Raw genomic sequence first — 13,427 nt, 5'->3', positions numbered from 1 at the left:
CGAGAATTTTAAAGAGAAATGGCAGAGGATTTCGATATAAGAGAAGAGGGGCTTGAGTTTGTCTCTCAGGCCTATCCACGAGAGGTGTCAAAGCTTGCGATGCTCGAGTCAGGGGTTACTCGTACATGTTGATTTGGAAGCTAGCTATTTTAGCCTATAAAGTTTAAAATATGGATATTTTTCTTACACAAATGTGGCACTTTGCTTTAGAAGGTCTCTATTAACCCCCCGAAGCCCTGTGGCGCACGATGTACATACACATATGCACTTTTATGGACTTATAATAAATCAGCCATTATAAAGCTTAGAAGAGCCAAGACTTTTTAAAATATAATTTATAATTTATCATTTAATGCTGAGGTTAGAGCTACCCGATCACATGTAAATGTGTATAAATAGTACGAGTACGAGTGGAATGCACGCGCTCTTGGGTAGGATTAGGGTGGTGGGGTGGGGGGTTCGTATGTATAATACGCCATAAAATGCATAACATATGCACGCGAAAAACAGCGTAGCATAGCCACGCCAAAATGAGTTTTGCCGTATACATTCCACGACATTGCACACTCGTACTATTTATACGCATTTTCGTGAGATCTGCCTGAGCTGCCAGGCAGGAGGTCAAGAGGAAGACCAAAGAGGAGGTTTATGGATGTAGTGAAGGAGGACATGAAGGTAGTCGGTCTGATTCGCTGTGGCGACCCCTGAAGGGAAAAGCCGAAAGAAGAAGAATATAATATGATTGTATTCATCTGAAAGAAGAATGTCTCATCCTGTGTCAAATCATCATTCATGTCAAATCATCCTACACCTAGGATGATTTGAGGGTGAGTAAATCATGGGCTAATTTTCATTTTCAGGTGAACTATCCCTTTAAGCAACAGCAATAAAGTTGACAGATTTGGAGTCATACACCAGTCTGTCATCTGTCCTCATATTACAGATATTTAAAAAGCACTGCCTCTGACCTTACCTTTCATAAATTAACATATTTAAATTTAAGGCTAAATAAAACCAAATACAACCAGTTAAAGAGTTAATTATATCATAATTTACCCAGCCTAATGTTGTTCCAAACCTGTATGACTTTCTTTCATCTGTGGAACATAAAAGAAGTTTGTTTTCAGTTTTAACACTCGATTTAACTGTTTTTCTTTTAACTTGTAGATTATGCATAATTATACACAACTAACCCAACACTAATCCTAACCCTAAGCCTGTACATGTTGTGAAAATAATATTACTCTGTACTTAAATATATAATTACTCTGCAACAAGGACACCTTAAAGGGGTGGTTGATCTGCTTTTTTCAAAGGCTTGATTGTGTTTATGGGGTGCACTATAACATGGGTTCAAGCTTCATAAAAAAAACACATTATTTTGCACATATTTTACCTTTATTCTACACCACTGTGTCTTACGGAGCCCTGCACATGACATGCAGTAAAAAACTAGTAGGCTAAACCGTGCGCACAATTTATTATTTCGATCAATTATAAATTGTGTGCACGGTTCACTATTTCATTCCCTCAATTTATAAATCGTGCACACGTTTACTTAATTCGTTCCCTCGATTTGCTAAATCGTGTGCACGATTTATAAATCGAAGAAACTAAAAAGTGAACAATGCACACAATTTATAAATTGAGGGAATGAAATAGTGAACCGTTGCCACAATTTAAAATTCTAGGAAACAAAACAGTAGATTGTTTGCATGATTTACATTTTTTTTCTTGCATGCCATTTGTAAAAGCAGTTGTAAAAACAGTCTGTTGAGTTCCTGGTTCTATGAAGCCTCTCCCTTAGAAATATTGTCTGGCTTTCACTAGACCAAGCTCAATTTAAGATTGAACATTGGTCTGAGGAGTCTGCTGTAATAAATGAGCATTATTTGAATGACTCTGTACACAATTGGATAGTCCTTCAACCAATCAGACCATAAGAGGCGTGATCAATGGGGAACGACCCATCATTTCTCTGTTAAACCCACCAATAGTGCGGCAAGTAGATAAGTTAGTCTGTGATTGGTTCCTGCAAAATTGTAACAGAAGCAGTAGAAATGAATGTACAGGTGTCCAGACTGAGTTGCAGGCCGAAATCAAATCGCCGGCAGATCAGGCTGGGTTTACCCAGTCTAACAGAAATATGTAATGGCCCTGGATTGGATAGCTGGCCCAGGGAGCTGTGATTCGCTGACTGCAACTCTGGAAACGCGCCCTTTCTCATTATGGTTAGTTGCATATGCTCAAGTGTACTGTAATAAACAATGGCATCAATGTTGCCTTATCAATTTTAGCCCGAATCAAACAGAAAATATTAGTGAAGAGGATTGATCAGAACCTGTGCAAGAACAGCTGCTACAGAACTTTTCAGAACGTTTTTGTTTTTGTTTTTTTTTGTTTTTGTTTTTTTGTAGTTATACTTTGTAGATACGCTGTTATTTGTAAATGCTACTACTGTTTATGTTAGCTTTTGATATAAAGTTTTAGCCTGATTAAAGCTTTAGTACAGAAGAATACATGATTGCCTTGTAGCTTTTTTTCATAGAAACGTTCTAACAAATGTTGTACAGTTCTCAAAGGGACCGCTACTGACTTTATATCACCATTCGTTGTGTCTTTATACAACAAGTGTAGCCAAATATCTGTCGCCAGAATGATGAGACCATTACGAAGACAAATCATGGACTTATAACAGTGGCCATATCAAACACAGAAGACCATGTTTAGCATTTCTGCATTTACACTGATCACTTAAACGGCAACAAACCCCAACATTCAAAGTTCGCTAGTGGGATTAAAGAGAAGTTTGTAGGTGTTTGTCCGATCAATTTGAATGACCAATTAGGTAACTTGGCTAGTGGAGCCAAACAGCGTTTTCCCTTGTTTACGTCCTTGCTATAGAATAAAAATAATGATAGAAACTATTCAACAAAGAATAAAACATGCTTACAGGTTGTGGCCCATAAACAACATATTCTGCTTTTAAAGTGGGAACTGCTGTCCTCCGTAAAATGTGCAGCACAGAGAGCTATATTTGGTATGGCAGCACTACTAACTCTTCCTCTTCTCAACATGGCCTTTGTTGTGTGATGGGGTTTATGTCAATTTTAGGGTTAGTGATGTCACTAACCCACGAGAAGCTATTTGTAGACTCTATCGGACATTTGTTGTAGTCCTTAGAAAGCAATTTCTTTAAAAGAAAATATCTCCCTTTTCTTTGAACTTTGAGTGTCATAACTTTGCAGATATTGTTTATGCTCAAACAGCAACATTACACTCTAACTAAAGATAAAAAGTGAAATAATAATCAACCACCCCTTTAAAATAAAGTGTAACCTGGAAATCTTACAGGTTTGATGAATAAATAATGGCACATTTTTAAACTATCCCATTAAGTACTTCTTTCTCTCTGCTGGTGTTAATATGTTTGCTGGATAAATGAGCTTTACTGTGTGTTTCAGCTGTGATGCACTGAGATCTTTATCAGACGGCGCAAATAAAGTCAAATAAAGAAATGCCATGTGGGAATACTTTACTTAAATTACAACACACATTATTGTGATGTTTTGCATAATTTTTATGACTGTCTTGTGTTGTATTGTTGTATTGAGGTGTGGTGCGTTCCTTTGAATAACTGTTCTGGGGCTTTAGTCAATAAGAAAAAGAGATCCTTTCCTGGGAAAGTGCATGTTTGATTGCTTAGAAAAGATAGCAGTTCGCGGTCAGTTTCATCATATTTCATGGCTTTGTTATTGTATTGTGTGTTATAGTTAAAAAATCTGGGGTTTTATATTTCAGTGTATCTGAGGTAAGCCACGGTTACAGGAACTGATTCCCCCTTTGTTGTATTTTTAAAAAAAATACATATTGCAGATGTAAATCTCCTCTTTACAAACACACACACATACACCTGAATCTCCCCCCTGAATACAGGAGTTGTGCTGTCAGGATATAAAGCTGAACACAACACAAACAGATTTTCACTTGCTTACACTGAGACTCAAAAGGCAGAAACAACCGTCAGCCATGAAAGGTGAGAAAATAATTAGCAATAGTTAGCAATAATTATTTTACTAAATAATTAGTAAAATAAGTAAGCTTACAAACTTGGCAGGTCATTGCATTTGTTAAACATTCAGGGGGACAAAATACCATTCAGAGGCTGATTGTGTGTCTTACTATAGTCTTGAATAACTTTAGTAATATTTTATCTAAAATGTTATTTATTAAAATGTTATTACAATTCATTCTAAAACTCAAGTCTATTAAAAAAAATGTTAGAAACTTCAGAAATGTATTTATTATAAATGACCATCAAGACATCTAATATTTAAGGGGGAGAAGCATACTATTGTTGCCCATTCATTTGTTTTTTGTTAACTTTTCTTAGATTTTGTACAAAAAAATATGTGGAATTCTATGAAATGTTTAATAGACCTGTTTAATGCACTTTTATTGTTAGCTGAAAGAATGAATAACTTATGCTCAAGGGGAAGTCTGCTGATGTAGAATCCATAGGCTGAGTTATAAGTGACACATTTAAACTCATAGTTCAGTTTTCTTTCTTTTTTTCTTGCCGTACAAAATGTATAATAGAATCATCATAGTTACGGCAGAATGCGATTACACTTTGTGAACAATTTGATCAGGAAAAGGTGTTGTGCTGTTCTTTGTGTTGCCGCTGGTGTCCGGCCAGCAAAAGACCTTCACCTGGGACACGCCAGGACAAACCCTCGCTCCAGATCCCATCAACCGTAAGAGTTATTGCAATTCTCCTTGAAAATCTTAATAATATTGTCATAATATGTAAATAAACAGCGACATTAACGATAGGCAGATAGATACATTTTTACAACTGATATCTTTATTTCTCTCTTCCTAGCATGCCTGATTGACAAGGACTCATGTGGTTGTTGTGTGATGCAGAGGAAAAAATGGCAGTTAGAAAAATATTTAAACACTAGTATGAATTCACTGGAGGAGTCACTGGCAAGAGCACAAAACACACTGAGAAACATAAGAGGTACACACAAATGCTATGAACACATCATCACAACCTCTATGGATCTTTGGTTTTTTAAATAAACATTTAAACATTTTGTAAAAGTCGATGGGGCAAGATAAAAGTAGCAGACTTTTCTAGGACTTGTTTGATGCACAAACTGAACAGTCAAAATATAACAGAACTCTGACTAGACTAAAAAGTTCTGTTTTGAAACTACAAAGGAAAAAAAATGCATTTAATCTGTTGGCCTTATTTCTGTTTTGTTATTTTTACACATGTGTTTCATACATGTTCTTTGTTATTCTTTAGAGAATCGAGTGGCGTTTTCTGTGGGTCTAACCGACAGAAGACGTTGTATTGGTCCGTCAAGGACGTTAATAAATGTCGTCTATCAGAGCATCTTTATCAACATTGGAGAGGCCTATAACTCATCCACTGGTGTGTTCACGGTTCCTCGGTCAGGCGTGTATAACCTGGCATTTACCGTGTTCAGCGATGCAGGCTCACCAGGCGCACTGCTGTCCGTCTGTACCAGTATCAGGAGGAACGGTGTGGCTCTAGCAGCACTAAGGGAGATGTATGATCAAGACCAGGAGGACCAGGCCACAGCGGTCTTACTCGCGCAGCTCAGCGTAGGCGACCGCATTACCATCAATCTCCACAGTGGCTGCTGGCTCTGTGGTGATCAGAATCATTACAACACATTCAGTGGTTTTCTGCTGTATGCTACAGCGTGATGTGCACAAACACACATTCACAGACTATATTAGTGAGGATCTCTCATAGATGCAATTGTTTGCAATTCGACCATATAAACAAACCTAGACTCACCCAGTCACACACACACACACACACACACTAACTGTAAGATAAATGTTAATAATGCACAGATGTTGAACTAATAAAATAAAACAGAATTGTGTTTCCATCATTTACTTTCTCCTTCCCCCAGAATTACATATATTAAATATTTGGTTGATACTGTAAATCCATCCTTTGTTTAACTAGATTATTTTAAACTAAATTTATGTTATAAATGTCCAATATTATTATATTATGTTAATACTTTTAATATTATGGTTTATGTAAAATACATAAATTAACGCCTGTGCGGAAACGCATCTACTGAAAGTAAAAGTCAATAAACAAAACACCCTAAACTTCCAAAAACCAAAAGATCCTAAACTTCTATTTCATTTATTTTTACTTAGTAATAATTGACCTTTCCGGTACCTATTCATACCAATCAACATATTTGTTAATTACTTAAAAAAGGAGTAAAATTATAAACTTAACTGTCATAATATAAAACCATATTGTTCTATGTAGTGTAAAAGTTTCAATAAATAAATACAGTTTCTTTACAAATGAAGGCTCCTCAGTTCAGGTGTGTTGTGTTCATTAGCTTGTTAGCTCCTATATGTTTGCAAATGCATTTAAGCTCGGTCTTTCTTTCAGGTCACTGTCTGTCCTCGTCAATGTTATGTTTATGTAAAGTTGGTTGTGCCGTTCCTGGTTCATTTTTTGAGTTAGTTACCAAATAAAGACCGCTGCATCAAGATCCTGTTTTTCCTCTGTTTCAACCAGCATTGTGACAGCTGAAACATTTCTCAATACTTTTCAAAACTCTTCACACATTTCTATTTATGTCATTGATGTTGATCGACTCAACAGAGACACCCCTTTATTTTCCCTGAGAGGCATCAGCAGCCTAAACTAACATGCAAAATGCAATATAAAAATCCTATTTCATTCTGCCATATGATAATGGTGTAATTTGAGAAACTTTTGAGTGATTATTATTTTTAACATTACCCTATATGAGGTTACATAATTACATCACTAGAATTAATCATATTAAACCAAACTACAATACGCACTTTGTATATTCCTAAAGAACAAAACATTACTGCTTTGATATTAAGGCTGTTGATACACCCATAGCAGATAAGATCAGCTAGTTGTTCACAAACACAAACACATGGGCAACCATAACCAGCTGACCTATTCTGTTTTATTGTTTATCAGCTCCTCATAACACACACACACACACACAGAGACACACACTGGGGATATTCCAGAGGCGTAATGGTTTTTATACCATACAAACCATATTTTCTAACCCCCTACACTGCCCCTGCCCCTAAACCTATCCATGACAGGAAACATTCAGCATTTTTACTTTATCAAAAAAATCATTATGTATGATTTATAAGCCTTTTGAAAAGTGGGGAAATGGTGAATGTCCTCATATTTCACCCTCTCCTTGTAATACCTGTGTCATTCCCATTATACACATTTGTGTGCTGATATTTCACAAAAACAAGCACGCGCGCGCGCACGCACACACGCACGCACGCACACACACACACACACACACACACACACACACACACACACACACACACACACACGCGCAGGGGCGTAGCACCAAATTTTGGGCCCTGGGTACAAACCATCTTGCTGGGCCCCCGTACCATGTATGTGTATGTATAGAAAACTGACTTCTAAGGCCCCCCCCCTACCTCGGGCCCTGGTTACTCAGTACCCTTTATCCCCCCAGTCCCACGCCCTGCACACACACACAAAGAACTTCAATTCAGAAAGACATCTGGGAGTGTTTACAGGAATTTATAAGAGAGCAACTATGTGTACAAATATGCACACACACACACTTTAGAGTGAGAAGGCCCTCTGTGCCTGACATCAACACAAATCAAAACTAAGCGCCAAAAATGTATATCATTGCTCTCACACCGTGAGTGAACAGGACTCTGCATATGCTCAATGCCAGTTTGAGTGTTTAAACAGGTGTGTTTATGCTAACAAGGGGTGTCATTGCTGTAAACTTAAAGGGTTAGTTCACCCAAAAATGAAAATTCTGTCATTAATTACTTACCATCATGTCGTTCAACACCCGCAAGACCTCTTAGTTATTGAAAGTGTATCGATTTATGATCGGATTCACCAAAGTCACATGATTTCAGCAGTTTGGCGGTTTGACACGCGATCCGAATTATGCATCTATATGCTGATTCATAACGGTCCATCACTATATGTCGTTATTTAGGTTTTTTTGTGTGCACAAAAATGATTAAAATGTCGCTTAAAAAAATTATTGTAGAGCCACTATAGTGAGATGGACTTTATAACGACGTCTTTGCCTTTATGGGTCTTGAGAGGTGAAATGACATTGGTGTCAATGGAGGCCTTTCTGAACCATCGGATTTCAAAGATGAACGGAGGTCTTACGGGTGTTGTTATTAATTAATGTAATAGTAATTAATGACAGAATTTAAATTTTTGGTTGAACTAACCCTTTAACAGAGGACTTGTCTCGAAGAAACCAAACAAAACCAAAACAACAAAGCTAGTCTGACAGAAATAAAAGGTTACATTAGGTCACAGAAAAGGGGACAAATTTCAGATAAATGTATAATAATATGAAAGATTTTCAGCTTTGAAAGACAGCAAGTTGACACACAAAGCCGCCTCACCTCACTCACTTGTTTATGAGGATGAATATTTCTTGTTTATGAGGATGAATATTTCTAGGATGAATATTTAAGTGGGGGATTGTGTGTATTGTGCATTATTTTACATATTCCCAGTTTCGCTGCTTACAGATATTGTGCACACAAATACAAAACAAATTAAAGGGGTCATGAATTAAAAAATAAACTTTCTCTTGAGCTTTTGATATATAAAAGGTCATGGTAATATAAGAATATCCTGCAAATTTCAGAGCTAAAAACTTCCTTGTTATTTAAAGAAAAGCTTTTATTGACACCCGGCCCAGCAAATGATCAATCTCAGAATATGCCACACCTTGACATCATCATATGATAAACACTGAAGGGGAACGTCTGATTCTGTAGCCCCGCCCACTAACTTCTACTTGACATGACATAGGCCTACACAGAGCTAAACCGGATCCAACTTCTTAGCAATAAGCATGCCGCATAAGCTTTATTCGGATTCCAATATTATGAATGCAATGATTAGATTTTTAATGAATATACACCTCACATATCCAGCTCACTTACAAAGCCCAACATAGGGCTATGTGTTTTCCTTATCTTAAATAGTGAAATAACATTCCTTTATTGATGTGTGTTGTTTACTCTCTTGATTTGATATTTGAAGGGAAAATACAGTTGCAGAAGTTTTGATCATGCCATCGGCAACATACTTGGTGTGGGTGTGTGTGCGTGTATGATGCACGGTTCACGGTTATATCCACCAATCGGACGGGCCAAGTAATAAAAAAATAACATTCCAAACAATCGCAAATTTGCCCATTGGCCTCTGTCCATCATGGCCTCCTATAATCATCCCCATGTACTGATTCTCTCCACCAATCAGCTGGTGTGTGATGGGCATTCTGGCGCAATATGGCTGCTGTTGCATCATTCAGGTGGATTCTGCACAGTGTTAGTTGAGGAGATTCCCCCTTCAATGTTGAAAGAATTGAAAATAATCAAAGATATTTGATATTTGAAATTGAACAAAGACATTTGTTTTACTGTTGCCACTCCCTCTCTCTTATCAACAGGGTCATTTGGAATTCCTAAAGACAAAGAGATGTTGAAGGCCTGTAGGCCAAATGGGTGCCACACCTGAAGTACAGTGGGGGAAGTTTGGGTCTGATTGATCAGTTTGAATGTCTCAGGGTTTCAGTCACATGGTCAAGGGATAGATAAAAGAACATTGGTGTGTTTTTATCATCTCACACATCTATTTTGTAACTATTTAACATGTAATCATAACCAGATTTTGCCATTAAATTCTTTCAATTATAAATGATTTGCTAACTAGTTTTGATTTGGTATTTACTTTGAAGTGTTACCTATTGCAATACAATGTAGTCATAGCAAGGCTCTCCCACATATTTTGCTATTGTAACTGCACTTATTTCCGTTGTTGGTATAAGTTGCCGTGGATGATTATAGACAAGAAATGTACAGTTTTCTACCATCTTGCTGATAACATTTCTTTAGTCACTCGGCAACCCTGCAGTCTTAACCACTGTAGGCGATCCACCCTTTGAGTACCAAGCGCTATATAAATGTAACAAATTATATTTTATTATTAAAATGTAATTATAAAAATGCATATTCTAATAAATTAAATTAAATGTTGTTAAATTCGAACAAAACAAAATACATGAATCAAAACCAATTAAAATAATAATTTAGAATAAATAAATCAAGAAATGCATTAATTACATTTTTAAGGAAGTTAAAATAAAATAAGTCTCTCTCTCTCTCTCTCTCACACACACACACACACACACACAGACACACACAGACACACACACACACACACACACACACACACACACACACACACACACACACACACACACAGACACACAGACACACACACACACACACACACACACACACACACACACACACACACACACACACACACACACACACACACACACACACACACACACACAGCTCCTTGTGTGGCCATCTTCTCCTTCAGCATTAGGGATCTGAAGTGCTTGTACCAGCAGGTGGCACTAGTGAGACGGGGCTGTTCTTAAGGCTCTAAGGCCTTTTCTAAATACTTGGGAGGAGAACAACAGACAGAACATACAGTCTCAGTGCTGGAGAGCTGCACTGCTCATGTCAGGCAGCAGAGAAGTCTGGGGACGTGGGGCTGAAACACCTTCAGCGGAAGTAGCTTACTTTATTCTACTGAGTTCTAAACAGCACAACATGCCAGCAAATACATCATAACATACCCAAACACACAGACACGTTTAATTATGTTCAGTATAATAAACTAGGACTAGTGTAGAAAAACTCATTGTTATGGCCTCTGTTGCTCTTTAAGACACAAAACACCTTTCATTCATTATTAGCATTTTTTCACAGTTTCAGGCTAATGTAAGAAATTAATTTATTGTTATTGCCACTTGATTAATTTAAAAGTTTGGGAGATCTCAACAGCTGATTCCATTCATTGTGGATTCATTAGTTTTTCTCAATTGCTAAAACACTAAAACCCATCGGCTGAACAAAGTTATCTGTTGCCTGAACTTATTTACCTAATTGTGCAGTCCGTTTTCAATACCGTAAACCATTTTGCATGGTAAAACACAATTTGCAGATCTCACTTAGACTTTTCAGCAAACATCCTCATTCTCAAGACACATTCTTCACTCTAATGCACATATCATACATACTGGTAAACACAAGTGGCAACAATCAAATACACTTAGATAAGAAATGTCATTGATTGAAAACAACCACTCAAAACTGAACTGGTTTCAAATGATGAGACACAACCAATATAAGTACAGTGCATTGTAGGCTGTATACTGTACAGTAAACAAATTGTATGGCCCTGAACTTTGTACTGAACAGTACTGACTGCTCAATAGATTTTGACTGCACTGTAAAAAATTTGTGGTGGTTTTTGTTGGTTTAACTTAAAAAAGTAAGTAACCTGGTTTGAGTTTATTTAAATTAAAAATTTGAGTTGATACAATGAAGGAAATTAGTTTAATAAATAGAAACTCAAAATATTTTTGTATTTGAACCACATAAAAAATGTGATAAATCATGAAAATAGCACAATTTGGCATGTTTCACTGCGTCATCAGAAATAACACACACAAAATTACCCAATATGCTTACAAAATCTTTTAATAATCATTTAATAAAGGTTGTCGAATCTCAAAAAAAGTTCATTGTATTAACTCAAAATTTTAATTTCAATGAACTCAAAAATTTAAGGCAACCAGGTAACTTTTTTTCAAAATCATTTTTTACAGTGTGGTTGCAGATTCATATCAACAAAGAACAAGAATTACAGGATCGCAGAGACAAATGACAAGTTTGTGAGATGCACAGTACAGTACTGTAAAAATCAGCATTTTCTGCTTTTCTGCTCTTCCCGTGAAGTATGAAATGTACTGGCGAGAACGAACTTTGTTCTTGTTCTTGCCACCTCGAGAAAACGAACAAATTTCTTTGTTCTTGCTGAGTATGTTCCAAGCTTAAGATGAGGAGGAGGCCTGTAACCAGATGTAGCAGCAATGCAAGGATGGATTTGTCATTCAAGACCTTTCTTTCCCAGGTGTCTTGCTAATAACAACATTGCCTGGAGAGGAGAATTAGTTGGACCAGGGAGAGGAGAACTAATTAGACCAGGACAAGGGAGACGGAGAGGTAGGGGGAGAGGAGTAAGAATGCGTGCTGCTGTTCAAATGAGAGTATGAGCTGTTGTCGCGGATTAAATAAGAGTCACCATCATAGACCATGTTATAAACCATGGACTATCATTAAGAGAGGCTGGTGAAAGAGTCCAGCCTAATCTCAGATGGTCAACTGTTGCTTCCATCATCAGGATATATCAACAAACCAACAGGTAAGTCATGCGATTCATAAGGGCTATCAATGCAGTTGCTATTTACTGTATTACAGTAACTGCTGGCCACCAGGAGTTACAAATACAGATGTGTTGTATTTTTGTTTTTCTAAAGGACACAACGACTTCCTCGCTCTGGGGGTAGAAGAAAGCTTCTCAGTGAAGACCAAGAACATGCCATTGTAGGATGGGTCATTGCTGACAATGCAATAAAACTGAGAGAAATTCAGACAAGAACTGTAGAGGACAATCTGGTATTCCAGAATGTGAAAAGCATCAGCCTGGCTACCATTGCTCGGACTCTGACCAAACACAGAATTCAGATGAAACAGCTGTACACAGTTCCCTTTGAGAGAAACAGTGATCGGGTCAAGGAACTCCGGCAACAATTCGTCCAGGTATGATGTCTATACACCATGTCTGATTCTACAGTGACTATTCTACACTACTTGTTTCCACTATTCTCTATAGCTACTCTACAAGTAAACATACCCACATAGTGGAAAGCATTTATGTAATTTTTGTGGCCACATGCTGTTTTACAAATGCTGAAGGTCATTTAGATTAGAACAGAACTTTTTTTTTTCTTCATTGATTTATTTTTGCACACTTTAGTAAACCAAAGGCCATGTATGTTTGTTTTGTTGATCACTGACAGCAATTTCCTATTGCTAATAAAGCATTTACTGCAGCAAATCTGTCACTTACTGTTTTTATTTTCAGTTGTATATTCTATAAATATTGATGACTCCATCACATTTAGATAGTATGTGTACAATATACTTTCTAATGCACCATGAATTCACACACATAGCTGAATAAATAATTTAAAAAAAGGATTTCATTCTGTATGTTCTATACAGAGCTGAAACATGACAAGTAATGCCACCGACTGTAAGTATTTTGACAGTCACTGCACTATGATTGACCATGTGTTCATGTTGGATAGAAACCAAGTGCTAAGTGCTTTGACCAAATGATTCGATTTTGAAATGGTTTTGCTGTAGTTAGTGTATCTTAAAGTTTTTTT

The 13,427-nt window shown here is 36.9% G+C and overlaps 1 protein-coding gene across 1 annotated transcript; it reads left to right on the top strand.

Moving 5' to 3' along the window:
* Positions 1-2,403: 2,403 nt before the first annotated feature.
* On the top strand, positions 2,404-6,924 carry LOC137070947 (complement C1q-like protein 4). The gene is made up of 4 exons (XM_067438533.1): positions 2,404-4,036; positions 4,653-4,757; positions 4,886-5,026; positions 5,318-6,924. The coding sequence occupies exons 1-4, from the start codon at positions 4,030-4,032 to the stop codon at positions 5,743-5,745; spliced, it is 681 nt and encodes a 226-aa protein (XP_067294634.1). The 5' UTR covers positions 2,404-4,029; the 3' UTR covers positions 5,746-6,924.
* The last annotated feature ends 6,503 nt before the right edge of the window (positions 6,925-13,427 follow it).

Source organism: Pseudorasbora parva, chromosome 3 (assembly GCF_024679245.1).
Source record: "Pseudorasbora parva isolate DD20220531a chromosome 3, ASM2467924v1, whole genome shotgun sequence".
In the NCBI taxonomy this organism is placed as follows: domain Eukaryota; kingdom Metazoa; phylum Chordata; class Actinopteri; order Cypriniformes; family Gobionidae; genus Pseudorasbora; species Pseudorasbora parva.
The sequence above is the reverse complement of the archived record's forward strand: the minus strand, read 5'-3'. Positions and strand labels throughout refer to the sequence as shown.

Bases quoted from the DNA above. Each gene is read 5' to 3' on its own strand.
- LOC137070947 (XM_067438533.1), top strand. The intron at 4,758-4,885 runs GTAAGAGTTATT...CTCTCTTCCTAG, and splicing joins CGCTCCAGATCCCATCAACC to CATGCCTGATTGACAAGGAC. The intron at 5,027-5,317 runs GTACACACAAAT...GTTATTCTTTAG, and splicing joins CACACTGAGAAACATAAGAG to AGAATCGAGTGGCGTTTTCT.